Source organism: Pagrus pagrus (genome assembly GCF_965226575.1).
Source record: "Pagrus pagrus genome assembly, chromosome: 20".
Taxonomy (NCBI): Eukaryota; Metazoa; Chordata; class Actinopteri; order Spariformes; family Sparidae; genus Pagrus; species Pagrus pagrus.
The window spans coordinates 20,809,315-20,830,249 of NC_140207.1; the positions used below are offsets into that span (position 1 = coordinate 20,809,315).

A 20,935-nucleotide genomic window follows, 5' to 3' on the forward strand; every position below is an offset into this window, starting at 1 on the left:
GCATGGCAGAGAAAAGGCAGAGACTGCAGGGAGAAGGGTTATGAATAGGGGTGTCTCCCTCAAATGCTGGGTGATGTATTTGAAAGCTTTCAGAGCCAAAACTTGAAGCTACATGCTTCAGGGATGGGGGGGCGGCGGGGTGTTGTGGCAACCTTGGCCACCGTTTAAGCTTTCCAGGGCAAGGTGGCGAACACTCCGAGAAGCGATGCTCTGCACTGTTTGGCAGCAGGCTCAAAGTAATGAAGTTCTCAGTCGCCTCAGATATTTCACACGTTCATGAGCAGACACAAAAAAGAGACGGGACGCAGACAAGAATGATGCCATTGAGACATTCATTTTTCAAACTATTTAACGACTCCATGTCCGGACCAAGATGCAGCTGGACGCGTGCTGCTTTTTCCGTAGTTGAGGAGGGGAGAGAGAAGTGAGAAAAACATCTTCCACCCCATGTGCCAGACAAAAGTAGGGAGAAAGAGGGAGAGAAAGAGAGAGGCAGAGAGAAGGATATGGTGAGAAGAGGAGCAGTGTGTTTTATGACATGGGAGCATGCTGCAGTACAGCGTTCAAGATGTTGCTAACTGGGAGCAGATGAGAGGAGGAGACACAACTGGAGCTGTGGCCCGGAGCCACTGAGAGACAAGCTGACCAACACACATACAAATGCACACACACAGTTTATGTTGTATACTTATGAGGACTTGGTTCTATTTATTCCCTTAGTTGTAGCCTAACACCTTAAAGGATGATTCTGGTTTATTCCAACTTGGGTCTTATTTTGTAGTTTTAGTCATCATTTCCTATCTGGCTTACTAACTATTCTAATTGTGGAGCAACCTTGTGGCCTAGGAGTTAAGGGTACCAACCATAAATCACAAAGTGTGGATCTTGCGTCATTTCCAGACTGTTTTTCCTCAACTTTCCTGTCATCTGTTCACTGCTCAGAAAGGCATAAGTTCCTTCCCGCAAAAATTGATAAATGACATTCTATTAAGTTAATTGTCGAGATTGTGGCAACATCACTTAAAAAAAGTCTATTGTGACAAGAAACATGACCGGTCCTTAGGGATACACAATACTGTAATTAAGCTGATATCAGAAATTTTCCAACTGATTTTGTCCAATTGTCAATATCGATATTGATCATCTGCATAGTCTTATTGAGACTGCACACTGGCAGACGCAGACATACTATGCTTTCCAAAATGTATATTCAATGGGCAAAATAAGACAGCGGTTCCCGTCGGTGGGTGCAATAAAAAAAAAATAAAAAAAATAATAATCATCTTATCGGCCTGTCATATTAGCAGAAATGTTCCTTCCTAGTCAGTGCCGATATTTCATTTTAAAGCCTTTATTGTTCGGTTGTAATCATGTATCCCTAAGTGGTCAGGAAACCATACTGTTTTTAAACAAAGCCCCAGGTAAGTCAAAGTCACTTATAAAGGAAAACAAAGGGAAACGCTAAAATTATTACATTGACTATTTGAAAACTCCTTGCCTACATTCAACTTTGACCTATCATTCTTACAGTTATTGTGCATAATTTTCCTGAGCATTTTCAGTTCCACCTTTCAATCAAGTGGTTTAAAATAATACCGTCTTGTTAATGACGGTATTCAGTATGATGATCTGACTATTTTAGTCTCTCATTTGTTTCCAGATCTTCTCCTCTCATCTTGTTGTTTGTTCTTCTTCAGTTTAGTCTTTTATGTATTTGTCCTAAAATTTGTTCATTTCTCAGAAAAGCCTAACATTGTGTTCCTGGCTTTCATCTGCACCGTACATAAACACACACTTTGTTATGTATTATATGTCTGGTTATGCTGTCATTAAGGTATTGAAATATTCTTTTGGAACACTGGAAAGAAAAATTGTTTGCAGATGAGGACAATAAAAGTAAACTGAATGGGAAAGTGATCCCAAACCTGTGTTCAATACAGACAGTATTTTGTGTTGATAGCACCATGTGAAGTCATGGACAGACAGTTTGCAGTTGCAGTTTCCACATTGTTGTGATGAAGTTCGTGATGTTGCATTCTGAGACTCTGACAACCACATGTGAACATATATGACTTTCAAGCAGCTATTGTAAGTGAAAGGAAGTATCATTCTATTCACAGACTGATAAAATACCACAGGCCAAATATCTACAGAAGAATGTTTACCCCTTTGTGGCCACCACTTTTTTTTCCTAAACCTTTTTTCTCACATAGGGAGTGTAAAATTAGGTTGGTAAATTAGCATTATATCAAATCAAAGTTCAGAGTTTTCTGAAAACATCCTTTGGTGGAAGCTGGCCCATGCCGTGACAGCAAACCTGGAGAAAAGTCAGGACTTTTTGTGGTGCTGTGGTTCTCTTTATGGTGTCTGACTTGAAGTCACACCACCTGATCTTGGTCACTACCAAATGTGGGACAGCCAGGCACTCATCAGCCTCTCAGCTGGGTGGGACACCTCATACTAGAGAAAGCAGGACTACAATGTTTGTAGGCGTTCTGCAGCAGTAGTTTCGATAGAAAGAGATCGCAGTAGTGCTGAAACAATTTGTCAGTCAAGGTAATAGTGACCTGACACAGTGATTTGCTAATTGATGAAGCCCTTTTGATTTTTTTTCTTTACCTCCACATTCTTTCCCATTGCTATTTGTTAGTCATTTGTCTGATTTTAACCTGAAAACTGAAACTCAACTTTAACTCAACTGTTCAAGTCATGAATCAAGCACACCTGTCATTAAAATGTCAAGCATTTGCCAGATCCAGTTTGTCAAATGTGAGGATTTGCAGAGTTTCTCTGTTTCATATTACAGTAAACTGAAAAACACTGCATTTTTTAGACATCATGTAGGCTCAGTGTTTGATCCATGAACACACCAACAACTAGAATGGCGCTCAGTAGTGCGCATACCTCCGCCAAGGCCCAACAGTCCACTTTAATTCAATCAAGTTTCATCCAATATCACTCTAAATGAAACCATTTACCAGATCTAGCATCTGCATCAAATTGCACCAGCTACCTAAATATGCAAATCATCAAATCTATGCATTATTTCCTGAGAAATTAATGTAAATGTCAAAAAAACACCGTATGCCGCAATATTAAAGATTTGGTCTATTCTGATCCATCCTCCATCCAAGCTGCCAGTTGTGGTTTCCTCTGAACTCAATCCATAAAGCCTAATATCATGACCTGTGCGTGTCCTCTCACCTATGGCACTTCCTTAAATCTGGCATGGCTCCCCACCGCCACATTTGCCCCATGGCCATGCCTAACAACCCGTAACAGAGCCACAGCTAATTCCTTGTAAAAACTTTCAAGGAAGTAGCAATAACAGCTGTATGTTAATAGATAGCACATGGTACATGCCCTGGCTGGTGACCATTGACATGTGAGCACAACTACACAGGTACAAATGTTTTACACACAGACACTGAGGTCTCTGTATGGAGGCTTTCTTCCTGGGCTGATATGAGTCAGTGGGTCTTGTTATGCCTCAGTGTCTGTGAATTAGCCACCTAATCAAATATAGAGTTATATCCTTGTATAGGCCTTGCGGAAAAGGCCTGAGGAGGAGAGGAGAGAGTGAGAGACAGAAAGAAAAATGAAGGGAAGCGAAACCACCCTTGTTTTCCAGGCATTCCGTCGTTCTTTCTTGGTTCGTGTGTTTGTGTTCATTAGGCATAATAGGGATCCTAAAAAAACAGATCACTGAGCTTGACTAAATAAACCAGCTTGTACATTCCTGGCATTGGCCTCTCATTACAGCCCCATCGGCCCTGTCACCAGCCCTCTCGTTTTTCAGCCGGCGGTGCTGGCTTGATGTAGGGTAACTGCTCTCCACAGGTGGGAAGGACCCTGCTGTGAGTGTTCAGCCTTGGAGACACTGCTGAAGGCCAGCTGGGATTTGACACTCTCGCCCACCCTCTGTAAGCCTTGAACTTCAGCGGGCACCACCCCGAGTCAAACACATTCTGCAAGTGTGTTTACACACCTACCTCCATACATGCCGGTGGTAACAGCCAGCCATCATAATTGGCACTTTCATCACTGTCAGTATTAGTCTTGCTGAGGGGGGCTAATATCGGTGAAAGTAGTTTTTGTGTGAATCATAAAAAAGAGAAAGTCTGAGGCAGAGAGGGAAGGCAAGAGAGAGAAAGGAAGCGAAGGAGAGGGGAGTTTTAAAGAGCCTGATTTATATCCCCACCCGAGGAATGGATCATTTCAGCCATAATTAAGAGTGATACAGTTACTATCGTACAGAGACGCCATTCAAAGGCAGCAGCCATCTGCTTGTGTTTTACACCCCTGGCCCTGTGATTTACACTCAGGCTGGCTGGTACGGTATCAAGTGCCCTGGAGGACAAATGGAGACAGAAAGAGAGCAAAGTTCAATATTTTATTCTTGAAGCCCACATGCTGCCTACGGTTTGAGACACAATGACTGGAATATGCAAAGAGCCTCCAATACTTCAGTATGTTACAGCCCAAGCCCTCCCTCCAAACCAAGATGCTGGAACTAATCTATCGCTGACCCAATGTCCCCTCTGAAGACAGTTGGAGCATTAAGGCCAGCTGTTTAAGGCCCAGACACTCAGAGGCTGGTGATGGATTCGAACCAACACAGTAGAGAGTAGAGTAAAGGCCATGAAGTGGGTGAAGAAACCTTGTGCAAGTGTGTGAACACATCAATCACTCACTTTGACAAGACCTAGATGCTTTCTTCCATAAAAGGACATACTGCAGTACTTGAATGACCTCATAACAGATGAAGAGGGTAACAATGCTATTTTATAATCAAAAAGACAAACACAGCAGAAGATCCAAGAATTGTGAATTAAAATAGTCAGTATGTTTCGATGAACGGATTCTCAAACTGTTCGGTTGTGTTCTATAAGGTTGTGGTTGTTGTGGCATCTCAAAGCCATCAAGTGTTTGAAAAAAAGTTGTATCATATCCGAGTTCATTGTTAAAATACCAATGCTAACTGTAGGTCGCCTTCCTTGGCCTCATTTGCTTTTGTGCTTCTGCTGTTGGCCGGCAGTAAGGGAAACAGTAGCTGAATATTTTCCATTGTTTGGTGTGGAATTGTCTGGCTGACCTCATTCTGCACTGGAGTGGTGGTCGGCTGAATGACAACAACTTAATATTGGTGAGGCTATTCCTGAGTAGACAAAGCAGAAGATGGTCATACTGGTAGAAATTTAATTTTTTTAAAAAGAATCTTAAAATACTGTCAAAAGGTTCAGGTGAAAAACTGCTCAGGAAACAACTTAACAAATACATAACTTAACACATACATGACAAATATGAAGCATGTGACTTAAACAGCCACTGAAGCTCCAACTGCATCAAAGAGACGAAAAATAGTGGCAGACTAAAACATCAGAGCTGTGTGAAGAAATAAGACCATAACAATCCTCAAATTAATCGATGACACAGACAGGAATGCCATATCTCCAACGCCATAGAAATTTGACTCGTGCTCATTTAATGACGTCATCTTGTAAGGCTGGGTAGGTTTCCATTTTTGCATGTCCGGTCCGGTCTACGAGCTTCAGCCAGTTTGACTTTGTGCCACCTGACTGATCCAGCATTTGTCAGGTGAACATCAGGTAGAGAGAACTAGCAGCATGTGGCTAGCTGGCAGAAGCCCTGGGATAGCCGATTAGCTCAGCTGCATTGGTGGTGTAGTGCTTATGTCTTGTTATGTTTTCCTAGAGTTGACAGTGGTGCACACAATGCCACTCTACTACTCTATGGAGCCACTAAGGGGACATGAGAGAAAACCAAAAAATCATTCTTCAAGAGTCAGAATCAATCGTTTCTGTTGAGCACAAGCTAATATCACAAGAGCACAAAAAAACGCATCTCGTGTCCTTATTCCATTTTTCCCCCTACATTTGAGCAAAACACAGGATTAAAGGATGAGATACTTTCTTGTGCCACGAGAAACTCAATGATTTTGTTGGTTTTGCCCATGTCTCCTTCGTACTACTCAGACCAACATCCAAGAGAGACGTGTCCCAAACCCTATCATCATGTGCGCCCTTTTCTTGAATGGTATAATCACACTCAACTTGGAAAATTGAAAATTGGTGCCACCTACTGCTTATCTCGATAAACCAAATCCTAGTAATCACAGTGGATGAGAACAAGTATTCATTTGCTTTTTTTTTTAGACTATTTTCTCGAAATTTGGCCATAATTGAACTTGTAAAAGTTGCCCCCTTCGTTTGAAAGTTAAAAGTCTGTTGACATATACTGGTGTGCACTTCTCCACTACACTTCAGCAAATGTAAGAAATTGAACCACTAACGGTCAGCACAACAAGATTTTCAGGAGGTTTTAAGTTGCCCTTTTAATCTAAATAAGGCTATATTCCATGCCTCAAACACTCAAATCATGAGTGTTGCCGAACTTCAATCTGCAAAGAACACAAACAAGACAGACACACTAATTTAAGCTGAAAGGTCAGCTTAGGTTCAGGGTAAAGGCTTTGAGACTGACTCTGGGGCTGAAATCGACCATGGTATAGATTTTAAGTGAGATGAGAGAAGATGCAGGGACAAATTCCCTATTTGCCTGTTTAGATCAAAGCCAACTGGCAATACTTGATTTTTATTTGATTGATTCCCACATGTGAATGTGACCCCTAACTAAAAAAAGTCCATGAATCACACAAATTCAGAGAGGATGGGACACAACTGTCTAGTGAAGTGCCGCCTGGTCCTCAGTCCTGTCTCCTGCATCACCTCTCCTCACCTCATCAGTTGAAGTTGCTGAGCTTCCTGATCGATGACTTTTACGAGCGCTGCGTTTTGATTGATTGACCTTTGCCACGGCAAAAACCTCTGCTGTGAGCATAATCAAAATAATAAACGCAAGATTACTGACACAGACACGCTTCATGGCGGGCGCAGTGATCATTTCCCAGCACATTTCACTTGACGGAGACAAAGTAGATCACAGCGTCATCACAAAGCAAAGCAGGAGAGCAAAGCTGTGATAGATTGCGGCCATTTCTCTTTAGGATAGTGGTTGTGTGAGTGTGTATCCATCATCACATGTCTGTGGTTGGTGACTGCTTGTTAAGTGTGATAAAATGAATATGTGACCTAATTTTCTCAAAGCTGTACATCTACTTTATTTGTTTCTCTATGTATATAACTGCATTTTTTTAAAGACATCAATCATTACATCGCCAGCATAGACACGCTGATCTGACTTGGTAAGCCTGATCCTTTTGGGAAGCCTGCTGCCTTTTCACAACCCTTGACACCAAGCGATGTTGAATTTATTGATGCATAGTGTGTGTGTGTGTGTGTGTGTGTGTGTGTGTGTGTGTGTGTGTGTGTGTGTTGTGTATTGTCGTGGGGGAGGACTTCATACTGAGCTGTTGTTTCTGGCAGAGGCCAGATAAGCTTGACGACAGTGCTTTAAAAAAAGGAACTCGTCCAGCTCTTCTTCCATCCCGCCATCGTGAAGACAGCTCTGTCTGTCTGAGACACCTGCGGGGCCTGATGGATGGCCAGGGTTATGCATTTAAAAATAAAAATGTGTAAATTCACTTTGTAGCTGTCTGCGTCTGGATAACAAGGCCAGCGACTGCAGCCAAGAAGACAAGAGGGAGCACGGCCTGGATCTTACTGCCACATTATTTTGTCTACACAATGATTACTATACTGCCAGTGCTGTTTGTGTGATGTAATCAGTAAGAATACACACACACAGAGGCAGAACCTCCTGATATTTTGATGTTTTTTTAAGATGATACAGTGTTCCTCCAAAAAGAGGATATGACTTTGTAGTTCCTTAATGTTTGCTGAATATAAGATGAATAAATTCTGAAATACAGAACAAGAGCCAAACTCACCTTCACGTGGGGTTTGGCCAGTATTTGTAGAAGCTCTTTGATTTCCCCATTGGCAGATTTCCCTTCAAGCTCCTCAGACATCTAAAAAGAAGAAGACACAGACTTCACAAAAATGCCTATACAATATGATACATCAGGAAAGGCTATTCAACATACCAAGAGGACATTTTAAATTTGACAGTCTTTTGTAATGATTCTCATAAACTTTATTAGATTTGCTGATTATTAATTGAGGGAAGTTTCCCTTTTTACTCAGTTACGCTGCATTTTACTTTATCTTTACTTGCTGTAAATACCAAGAGAATAGGGTTTGAGCAATGGATTTTTGCCATTGATGGCACCTCCACAATATTACACAGATATAGCGTACATGATCAGGCAATACCATGGTTTATTTATGTTTACATTTTCACATTTATTTTGGGATATGAGCAGCGGTGGAAAGGTTCGACTTGTCTTGACTACTGCTATGCAAACACAGTTTTGAAGGGATTTCATTCACTGGGATGGAGAGCAATGATCGCACTGAGCAGAATGTTTTCAGGAATGTTGTTTTCCGAGATGTGAGGTACTGAAAAGAAGAAGAAAACTCAGTCCAACCAGGACAGTATAATTATAACAGATGGGGGTTCAGGGCCTTTCCGCACCAAGATCAATCCTGCAGGTCCAGGGATCCAACTGACAAGACTGCCTAAAGGTTATCAAAAAGTTAAATTCATATTTCTTTTCAACACTCATCCAATGTGACTCTGCGTTCAATCTATACCTATACCACGAAAAATCTTTGATCATATATCTGGTGCTGTTGAAACAAGTGGAATCTGCCAGTAAATTTAAATTATTTCATTTGTTTGTGTGCTAATTGTTTTTCCAACAATTTTTCCACTTTTTTAACTACTGACTTCAGTTTAAAAAAATATTCTATTACTGGAAGATCTACAGCTATCTAATAGAAATTACTATTACTATACCCAGTAAGGGAGTGTATAACTATAAAGTAACCCCTCGAAAGCATATGTAAAAGTACACTTGTATACTCAAGGGTACGTTCAAGCCCCAATCAGAAGGGGCCCATCGGACAGGAAAGGTGATATCGTGCGTGCTAAATTAGGTGCATCTCAACGGGAGGCGAGGTCACACCTCTTTGTGGGGCCTAGAATTCGCACTTTGTTGCCGCCTTTCTCTTGATTGAATTTACTCTTCAGCAAGATCATTTTTCAATGAAAATCCCAGGGACAAAAGAAAACAGTTCCTCCCTGCTGGAAACAGTGAGGGCAGTGAGAGCATCTCAAAGCAATGGGACTGAGCTGGAGTACATTCATGATGAATGTCTGGTAGCTCTGAGAAGAGTCACTCAGCTTGTAAAACCCAAGACACTCTCTTCCCCTTTGTGCTCTAATTTTCGGGTGATCCTCCAGAACATGGTGTGAATGTGGAAAGAAGACGAGAGGCGAGTGGTCGCACACTAAGAACTGCTTGTCCTGAAGGTTCTGGAGCTTTGGGAAACACAGATAAAAAATTCTGCATTTGTGTGCGGCGTACTCCTTTAAGGCAGATGATGACAGCCATTGGGAAAATCTACAGTTTGTTTGACTAACGACCCCTGTGGTGCAGGAATAAGGCGAGGTGATGCAGAGGTAAAGGCAGGAGGCCGAGGGTTAGACTGGGGTTAGGGAGGGCTCTATGTCACTTTACCTGAAGACAGGAGCGTGTGTGTGTGTGTGTGTGTGTGTGTGTGTGTGTGTGTGTGCGTGTGTTTCCATTTGCTTTGACCCCCCATGGGAGAGAGACCATGCTTATGAATAGTTGTAGTGGTCAAGGTTACTCTTGCTGAGCCTCAGTCAACCCTGAATTACTTCACTTAATCAAATATACAAAAACAATGGATGCTGAAAGAGTAAGGTCAGAGGGAGGCAGAGGATGTGGAGAGGGAGAAGCAGAAGAAGTTAGCTCACATGATCAAATGAGAGAAGAAAGGAGAAAAACAAGGGACTGGGAGAAGAGAGGAGGAAGAAAGAAAGGTAGGGGAAGAGGGGAGTCAGGGTCAGGGTCTTTAGCGAGGGGAAATCTCTTGCTCTGAAACACCAACATCCATCATGTCATCACCGGGCTGTTTACAGCGAGGGAAGCAAAGACAGACAGAGCACTGTAAATTTCCAGTCCCTCATATTGTCCTATTAAAGCACCCTGTCCCATAACTCAGCGTGGAGGACAAATGGGACATGTTTGACAATATGCTCTGCTCTCTACCTTCATGTTGGAGTCACATTTTCCATCCTCAGACCTTCATAGAGTGTGAGGGAGGGGGCAAAAAAATGATGCTGGTCTCCTTTTATGTTCATTTCATTTGTTAAATGTCATGGCATGCACTGCAGTGTTTAGATAAGTTTGATCCCAGCATGTCAGTTCATAGCTTTCCCCTGACCCTAAATGGTAAGGGCTCATTGCTTTGATAGATAGCTGCCAATATATCAACTGAGCTTATTTTATACATTTTGTTTTTCATTATACATATTAAAAACTTTTTATTAAAAAAAATCTGAATTAGGTAAGTTAATTTAAGGTGAATACTTATGCAATCACCTGTTTTACATTATATATTTTTAATAAATTCACATAACTTTGTAGAAATCTTTTAAAAAAAATTGTTTTGCATAATTCCTGTAAGTTGACCATGATTCCATTTATAAAAGCAATAAAATGGGAAACATTTAAAAGGGTGAATACTTTTTATAGGCACTGTATATATTGTCTGCAATACTGGAGAGTTAGGGTTAGGGTTCGGGATCAGGGATTCTTTTTATACTGTGATATGGCATAAGTGTTGTCTTTTCCTGATTTTAAAGGCTCATTTAGTGAAAGTGATGTAATTTTAATTCTGAACTTACCAGACTGTTGTTCCAATTCTTGCCTTTACCCACTTGGTCATTATATCCAAATTACTGATGATAGTTTTTCAAAAATCTCATTGTTTTAATATGTTGTGAAAGTACCAATAGTCATCCCTACAATATTGACACAATATCAAGGTATTTGGTCAGAAATATAGTGATAATTGATTACCTCGCACAGTCCTAGCATTAATGAAGTGCTTTAGAGGAGATTTCAAAATATTGAGAAATATATTGTGCATCATGATATAGCGTAAAAATGTCAACACATAATTATCTTAAGATCACATCGCCCAGCCCTATGAGTGGCCAATATACTGTCGTCCAAAAAATGTGCCACTTTTTTTATTATTAATGCTCTGAGAAAGAGTTTTAGCTGATAATTACATCAAATAATGTGGAGCCTTTTCTTATGATAACTACGGCGTTCACTTTTTGCACCCTCTTAGGCCCTCTCATGACCAAGGGCCAGGGACAACTGACCTGGTGGTCCCCCCTATCAGTGGGCCTGATTGTTAGCCACGACAAAATTATTTAATTATTTGTCCAGAAGTTAAACATTTAAGTCTTTCTGCTCATTAAATAAAAAAATTAAAAAATGATATTTTTTTTACATTATCAATATTAGAGGCAAGTTTTGGTCTGAATTTTTTGTTACCTACCAAAGGCTGGAGTCATACTGCAGCCATACTTTTGCTTATGACATGATGAAGCCACCCACCCTCCGCTCTCTGTTCGTCTGGCTCTTTCCCATCACTAGTTCTAGGTAGGGACGGCAGAGCAGTGCTCCCTGATGGCACCTACTGGGCTTCCCAAGTAACAGCATGTATGTGGGTGAGTATCAAGATGTTGGGCAGTGTTCCACAGAAGAAAAAGGAGACTTTGAGAGGAGAAGGAAATGAGTGAACCAAAAGGACATACAGTGTCAGTTCAAGCCAATCAGACACTGATCTGGAACAGGGAACTGGAACTCAGCTTACTGTTGAAGTGGCGTGTGCAGATTTCGACAGGACAGATAGAGACTGATTGGATGGACAGACTGGAACTTGCATCGATCTGGTTCATGTATCTTTTGATTAATGTAATGTGGTATTTCACATTCCACAATGAGGCAAGAGTGCTTCTATTTCAGTCTTAATGAGGGCTGCAGAGAAACTGTGTGTGCATAAATAAACGTGTGTGCAGTCACCCACCAGCATGTCTTTATATGTATGTAATAGAGCACCTATTCCCTGGGCCCAGTATCGATCGTGTTACAGCAAGCATTGGTTTGTTTTAGCAGTGGCAGTCACCTGCTGTGTGTGCTAGACAGTGCAGCCCAGGGCAGACAGGGGATGAAGTGTCATTTTATGTTAGGCAATAAATTAAGCCTCCATTACCCGAAACCCAAGCCCAAAATGAATTTCATCTAACTGTAGATCTCTCTTGTTGCCCTTCAGTCCTCAGCCACCACTTCAATAGCATTCATTTGGAGTGGTGACACGGGTGAAAAACAATCCGCTTTAAAAATACACTGCAATGCTCCTTTTCCTTTTTTTTGGACCAGCCAAAGAAGGGGCGACTCAGAATTGTGCGGTGCTGTGAGACGCTTTGATACACCATCTCTGGGCTTTATTCTGATACCTGATAATCCCGGGGAGACACTTTGCGGGGCATTTACCAGGAAGCATAAATTTGACAGACTGTAATTTGACAAAAAAAATGCATAAAAGAAAATCTGGAAGGGGGGAGGAGAGATGGAGGCTGATAGTTGGGGGTCTCTTGAACAGTCTATGGCCTCTTGCCACAACCTGGAGAGGCAGAGCAAAGACTAAGGAAAGAGAAACAGAAGGATTCCTTCACACTCTGTTGGCTGCTTGAATCTGGTGGAATTCTTGTTCTAGTGTTATCTGGTTAGCGGTGTCCTAAAAGCAGGGTAGGACAAACACACAGACAGAAAAGGAGCAATAAAATGTCTATTTGAGAATATCGTCCCAACAGATTCAGGCTCAGCCATTCTGGTTTGGTTAAGGTCCTGCGTGGTTTGGGACTCCTATCATCTGTATTGATGCATGAGAAGTGATTCTGGCTCCTCCGCTGACATTTGAGGCTGGTAAGGTCAGGAAAACCACTCTAGAAAACAAGACGGCCTTTCTTTCATGACAGTCTCAGGACACTGTTGACTCTCTCCTCCTCTACTCGGTCTGTACCCCAACCGACTGTAAAGATCTCAGCCCCTCTTGCTCTCGTCTTTCCCTTGACTCAGTACTAATTAGGATGATGTATGGCTGTGGGTTCTTCAGAAAGGGTGGAATAGTCAGAGGCACTTTGATTACAATAAACAGAGCTGGGGATTTCAAACAAAACCACACACCAGTAAAAGGGCTTTTCCTCCTCTCCGTTTACCGTGCCAGGCTGGTTCTTGGGTTTACACAGGTGTGTGTGTGTGTGTGTGTGTGTGTGTGCGTATGCACATGTGTGGATGTGAGTGTCATACTTGCATGCTTATGTGCACACGAACAATACAGTAACAAATGTCTGGACACTGTACGTTTACTCAATAAATCACACTAAATCTGTTTCACAGCTTGAAGAAAGCAGCGGCGCCACAAAAGAAAATCATCATCAGCATTCCATATTGTCTGTGATGACTTCTTATTAACAGGTTAATTAATGAGGAGGGTATGCACGCCATAGGTGATGCTGCTATGATACTTCCTCTCTGAATCTGAGTATTTTACTGTTTTCTCTTCCACTGATTTCTGTTTATGTGACACAACTCATTCATCTCCAGCTTTCCATCTCCAGAAAATGATTGGTCTGCCTTTGCAGAACTGGATTTTCGATTTTGTGGTGTATGGCTAGACGTTTGGGCAGAGAGTAGGCAGGAGGGTAGGTGGTGTATGTAGAGTAGGGACAGCTAGTCTGAAAAACCCAACTGAGAAGGGGACAGTTCAGAGTTCAGGGTAAGAGGTGAGAGGACAAACCTGCCAAGGCTCCTGCATGCTACTGGGAGGTGTTTGTATGTGTGACTGTGTGCGTTACAGACACATGATTAAAAATGAACTTGGCACTTTTAATCTGAATTTTTGAGGTCAATCTGCACAATATTGTAATGCTGTAATGCAGAAAACATGACAAACTTCCAACCTGCTTACGCTTAGTCTCTCTGGATTTAAGTATAAGCAAATCATGATTGTTTGATTTTTAAAGTCAAACAGAAGACAGGGCATGCAAGAAAGAAAAGACATAATGCGGTGTGTAGGCAGGTGACAAATGAAAGGAAAAACTTCAGCAGAGAAACATAACAAATGCAGGGACACTCACGAAATGGTTTGATGAATGTGAACATGATGTCAATAACACACTCTGGCCTACACAATCACCAAAACTCAACCCAACTGAACACCAATTTACATATTGAGGTTGTACATTGAAGTAGACAAGCCACCACATAACTGTATCTTAAGCAAATCTCACTATTTAAAGAAGAATTTCACTGCTGAAAATGAGCCCTTTTCATAGAACTGGGCTGACTTTGCAGTAGAACGAGGCAAGTATTTACAGACCAGAGAAAACAGAGAAAAATGGCTGTGGTATTTCATTTTGCTAAAAAAAACAAAAAAAAACCAAAACAAAAAAAACATACCACAACTAAGGGTGCTCCGATTGATCGGGTACTGGTACTTTCGGATTACAAAGCAAGTAATCATGGAGTTTTGTTTAAAATCATAAGCTAGTAAGTAATTCCTGCTGGGTTTAACTAGTTTTTAGAAAAACAGCATTTACACATCCAGATTGTGGAAGTTTGACAGAAGCGGTACATTAGTGTTAAAGCCTGTGTCATAACCACTTTGGGACTGGTGCTTTATGACTGATTACCTTACTCATTCACACAGACTCCCTTCATCTGTTTGGGGTATGACTGCAGACCATGATTAACCCAAACATCTCTGCTTCCACTGTCAGTGCAAGAGTGTTCAGGTGGCATGGTGGCCCAACACCATACGACATATTAAGACATTTTATAATGCTTTTTCCTTTCACTGGTCACCCATCAGTAAGTGCAATCAAATAACTGGAAGTCTTCCTTGCAAAAGAAATAACTTACTTCATGGCCCAGAGATGCAGCGTTGTCCTGGACAGGGACGGGTTTGCTCTCTTCATAGTGCTGCAGCCGTTCATGGATCTGAAAGGACAAATTGTGTTCATCAGTGAGCGAGAGAGGAAGGAGGTCAATGTTTGGCTGCAGAGGCCATGGCTAGGCCTCCCTAAGCAAACACACATACATGTGCACACAAAAAATTCATGTACCACTGTATGAAAACATGCACAGCCTCCATCCACACTATCTTACAGTTGCACACACTCACAGCTGATTAAAACTACCAGCAATCACACGTAGAGTTCCTCCACACAAGATTGAGCACAACAGACTGCTTCTAAGTATTTCAGTTTGCTTAATCACTGTATAAACAATCCAGTTTTCCACCATGCATTTGATATGCCCAAATGGCCGGATAAGGATTCCAAATCATTTCAGCGGTCTGGTTAAATTGGCTATACATTTCCTTATCAGCCTCAACTCTGCAACTGCACAATGTTGAGAGACAAAGCTGTACTCTGGAGAGTTACTAAAATGGAAACTAGACCCAACTCGTCATGTGTTAACGTATACTCATTTGCACACACAAAAACACTTCATCACTCAACTACTGATATGTGGAGCAGAGAAGAAATAATTTATACAGATGCTTGCCCCCACGCACATTCAGTCAAACACACAGTTCCACACTTGTGCTCCAGCCTACGCAAACACAGACACACACGCAAAAAAGACTACAGCTATCCCATTTGTGATTTAAGTGCAGCTGTGCAAGAATGTGTTGACAGCCGATAGGCTGCTGTCACATTCCATCAGAGAACAGACAGAGATGACTATCCTTCGAACAGCCACTCCTGAGTCTCTCCTCGGCCTAGCATGGAGAAGGGGAGCAAGGCCATGGACCTGACTGATAGCTGGGCCTAAGTCCTGGAGCCTCCGGCTGGTTGTCCCAGAAAGCATTCCAGCAAGATGGTGGAACAGAAGGCCCTCTGGCTGGGGAGAGAGCGACAGATGAGCCCCTGGGCTAACGTGTTTTGTAGGGCCAAATAAACACATGTGGATGATTTCAAACACACACACACAGATGGAGCTGTGTCAGTTTGCGACAGAGAATAACTCAGTGGGACAAAAAATGACAAGAAAAGCAGTTTGTTTGCTGTCACATTGTAAGCTGCTACAGATGCTGTGTGCAATTAAAACATCTGTTTTAAGGTTGCTAGACATAATTTTCCCTCCTCACTACACAAACCACGTTTGTGACTAGACAGCGCTCTACAGTAGCAGCATCATGCATACTGGGAATGCTAGTTGGAGAGAGGTGAATGTTCTGACATGACACAATCACAATCATAGGATGGGAACTGTCCCCACTAATGGCATTCCCTTCAAAGATGGTCTTCGGTATTTTGGCCCTAGGCTAAAATTTTAGGGAAGTTCTGTTAAGCAAAATGACATGCAACATGTGTAGACGAGGTCATCTAAATCTTTTCAAGTTGTCATCTGTTTTAGATAAACACCAGTGAAAGAAGGAATGAAAGGAAGAAGTCCACAAAACAAAGTCAATAAATTCAGCATTCCAATGGAACTTTTCTGACTTTCTGGTGAGAAAGAAGCAACAGAACTATGAGTTAAATGTCTTTGCATATGTATGCCCTTCTCTGCCCATCAGAACTCCAACTAAAGTGTTGGCCTTAAACAGGTACAGCCATTTCGACTCGACTTATCCACACAGTCTCCCGTGATAAATCATGACCCGTTAGGACTGTCTCAGCCAACAGAGCAGCCATGTTTGAAGGTCAGCTTAGAGGTTCAAATCCCTGTGTAAAGCCGACATTACTCGGCTATAAAACATGGTGCATTAGGCGTGTCGTGGAGGTAATCTGTTGAAGGCCTGAGGGAGGCAGATGGTTGCTCAGCTCAGCTGTAGAGCACAAAAGGCTGCAACTTGAAGAACCCAGAACAAGACAGACAAATGTGACTGGACAGAGCAAGCAATACAGAAGGTGTGCAATGCCTAGAAACACAGAAACTTCCATGAGACTAGAGGGTAGGGGATCAAAAATGTGTACAAGCTGGGAGTGGTGAAAACATTAGCCTTAGTTGAGTCCACTGTTTAAGTGGCACTGGCTTAAAATGCTGTCAGAGTGTTCCATGTTTTATGGCATCAAATTGAAGACTGCCACTCTAGAGTAGTTGCTGGAAATTTTTACTCATCTGTTTAATTTCACATAGCCACGTCATATTTGAACGCTAACTCTCTACACTGTAAACCCAGATTCAGTTTTAAATTAACTTTTGAGCAGTCATTAATCATTCTTTTATGTTTTGTATAAAACCTCTCTCATTGCTCAATCAAATTAGTTGTTTGCACTAATCAAAGAGATATGCATTACATTGATTATGCAACGCAGAGATTACTTAGTATGTTAAGTTTCTGTAAGGGAGGAGAGGTGCCTGATGCACAGCATATAAGCAGACTTCCCGGCATGCATTAAACTGAATTGTCCTTCAAATTACAAGATAGTTCTTTGTACAGAAATGTTATTTTATGTACTGTATGTTACTTAAACTTAAAATAGCTATTTCATATAACTTAGACTCAATAAAAGAAATAATTTATATGAACTAATGATTTTGAGTAAAGACTATTAAATAAACTTGATATGTCTACTACATACAAATATAGTTCTAAGTTAATACAACTAGACATGTTTAGTTTTGTGTAAAAGTTGGTTTAAGGCAATGGGTTTCCTAGCAATTTTCTATGTCCCAACAACTCCACTCAGTGTTCTGACTCTTCTGTCTGTTCTTCAACAGTAGAAGGCTGTAAAAGGACAGGCAGGCAGCTTCCGTTACTTCATCTGTCCTGATCATCTTCGTAAGAAAACACATGAAATAAATGAGAAAGGTTGCCAGTGTTCTTCATCGCTCCATCCAACATACCACAGTCCTAGTGACATCTGCTTAGGTAGTTGTTGCTCCACCACCTTGGCTTACTTAGTTACTGTGGAATTTCTTCTCTGCTCAGCGAGCAAATGCAAGATTGAAATGCTTTTATTTACAGTTCAGGACACTTTCCAAGTGCCTGTCCATGACGCAGTAATGTGTTTTAAAGTCATTACCCCCCTTTTTGCATAGCACATTCTCTGTCCCATTGGTGAGGCAGCAAGGCTCCTGGCAAACAGGAGAAGTGGCCTGGTTGAATAAAAAAAAAAACAAAAAAAAAAAAAACAGTGAGAGACAGTGTGCTGCAGCCAAGAAGGGCTTAGCTCAAACCAAAGAGCGACTGCTGTACACACAGCCGAATCAAAGACTAGGATTCTGAAGCTTCTCGGATGAGAAATGTAGTGCTACTTCTGCGTAAAATAAAGCAGAGGAGTCAGGACCAGAATGCTGAAAACTCAAGGAGGAAAGCTCCCTAAAGTAGAGGCTGAGAAAAGATGAATGAATGTGTACCTTCACTGAAAGCTTTAAAAAAAAGCATGCTACAAAAGAAGCAGTGTGTGTCGCGTCTCCACGGAGGCCTCAGACTAAGCTGTGTTTGCTTCCAGAAATACCCCATGGGCTTAAAGTACACACATCAAACACGTGGAGAAAAAACATACATAGAAAAACACTAATATGGGTAAGAATTAAAAATTAAAAATTCCTACGACAGACTGATAGAAAAACATTACATCAATCTCCTTCTTCTTCAGACAAGAGCTCCAACCACTGTCACAGATCACGATCAAGGTGACACAGACACCTTAGAGACCTTTCAAGAAACCTTTAGTAATAAAATTGAGCAATGCAAACTGTGATCGTGTCCTCTTCATGATCAAAGCGTATGAAACTGTCTCAAGCATTGATTTTCAACGTGGAGGTAAAGCTGAGGGAAAAGGCATGCCTTACAAAAACTACTCCAGACACACCAGAGCAGGCCAAGTCTGGCACAGAAAGAGGAAGAGAACTGCAGGAGAGTGAAAGCTTGATGGATGGAGAAGTGTGCTGATGGAAGGAGAAAGAAAGGTATAGAGATCACAGGGCTGGATAGTGTTTCTGTTTCTGAGTCGTGCAAGAAGGTTCAAGGCCTCTGGTTAATGTCCTCTTCCAAAAAAAAACTTAATGTCGGGCTGGTTCGGGTTGACGATCTTTCTCCAACTGCTGCTTCTATTTCTACCCACCAGAGCAGATCAAGTATCAGGTCTCAATTAATCCATCCGGGTCTGATCTCTTAGTCTGATTCGGAACACCTTGTCAAGGCTCCATGGCCTGGTAGACCAGACCAAGTTAGGGAATCGAGAAGGGGGAATTACAGCCATACAGGTTTGCAACTGCAACAACTGTAAAATGATATGTATACTCAAGGAGCAGAGGGAGAAAAGATGAGATCTGCCTTTTCTTCTGTCACAGTGGGTCGGTTTTCAAAGTGTTTGCTTTAGCCCTGGCATGATGGCATCAAGTCCTGGATATTGTGCTGTGGTTCATGGAGCACTCCTGTAGATGACAGAACCATTTTCCATCAGTCTGTTGAAGGTGCAATGGAGCGAGCCTGCTGACTTTATGACGACCAAAATGACATTCAACTTGGTGTCATTAAGGACCAGATATTATATATATGACAGCATCCAGTCAACATGACTTTGTTGTTACGACATTTAAACAAGGACAACAATCTTTTGTCATGGTAAAAAATTGTTTAGCCAACTTCACTGACAGTCATCAGAGAGCCTGGGAGCAACAGACTGGAGTCATACTGCCCTGTCAATGTCTGTCTGTCAATACCTATTTCTCCATGAGGATGACTTAATGATCCTCTTGGTATGACTTCTTTCTACAAAAATTTGTTGAACATTTCTGTGATCTTGATCATCTCATCAAATTAGACATGTTCTTGTCCTGAACTGGACAACGGTGCATTGAGAGTCTTGATGAAAATATGCAGATGCTTGGTTTTGTATATCCTCACATTGTTGAGCAAGGATTTCACACACAAACCCAGCACCTTTCCTTGACCAAGACCCTATACAGAGTGGTCCAGTGGTTCCAGAAAGTGACAGCTAATTAAGTGCTAGCAGTAGATCCACTGAGAGAGAGAAAGAGAGGAAAGGGGTCAACAATCACTACGGCCACATCATTTAGACAGGGGACACAGCAGAGTGGCCCCTGACACACCTCCATACACATTGCAGGACATAGTCACACTTGAATACAAATGATTAATGCGTCTTGAGACAGTTATAAATCTCTGCAAGTTTTCCATTTTTGTTTCAGTTTCTACCCGTAACGGCACAGTTCATAAACTCACCAGTGAAAACAAAGGTAAGTGGCATATACTAATCAAGCAACTTATTCATATGAAACCATAAAGCAAGGAAAATGAACTGACTTACTGCATCTGATGATTAGTGTATTTTTGAGGCAGTCAATACAAGTAATCATTTTGTTAAGACTATCTTTAATGGCTCCAGGTTAGCCCATGATGTCTTCAGGCAGTTCTCATCCGACAAGGGAGAACATACTATATGGCCCCATTAACCTCATTTTCCATTTCTGTGCGTCGTTCCTATGCTCTATGTCCTTTAAAGATTGGCTTCAAATTGTGTAGACCTTCTGGTTTCACTTTGAGTGCTTTTTTGTCCTAGGGAATACAAATCAGGGTCAACCAAAGTGACCTGGAATAATGGTTGTGTGATCACTCCAGAGATTTTCCTTGATTACCAATACAGACATTTGATTGATAGAAGGGGACTGGTGGATCTGTAGGCCCGTCTTCGTTTTCACTGTCCCCCCAGTGCTTTAGACATGGTTCAAGTCAATGAGATTTAAGGTTATTCAGTAACAGGCCATGCTGCAGCTTGTCTGCTTTTCTAAGGAGCTTCCCTCCTCCTCTCTACTGTCCCTATCACAACCTTGCCTTTGGCTTCATCCTTCGTCTATCCGTGCACCTCTTCTGGGTCAATTCAGAGGTGCTTGTTTGTGGACATTGAGCATGATCTTTAGAGTTTGTGCAGTATGTGATCATTTAACTCCTATGAAAGAAGGTAGCCTAAGCACAGAGTAAAACATTGCAATGAAGTGGATTTATTTGAAGCACTGTAACCAGTG

At 41.7% G+C, this 20,935-nt stretch overlaps 1 protein-coding gene across 2 annotated transcripts in view; it reads right to left on the bottom strand.

The window, feature by feature from the left end:
• mpp7a (MAGUK p55 scaffold protein 7a) overlaps window positions 1–20,935 on the bottom strand; it is a 147,664-nt gene that overhangs the window by 65,240 nt on the left and 61,489 nt on the right. For both annotated transcript variants that reach the window (XM_084340178.1, XM_084340179.1), the window contains exons 4-5: window positions 14,852–14,929; window positions 7,871–7,951 (exon numbers count right to left, since the gene is read on the bottom strand). In XM_084340178.1, coding sequence (XP_084196304.1) covers window positions 7,871–7,951; window positions 14,852–14,929 — 159 coding nt within the window. The remainder of the gene's footprint in view (window positions 1–7,870; window positions 7,952–14,851; window positions 14,930–20,935) is intronic.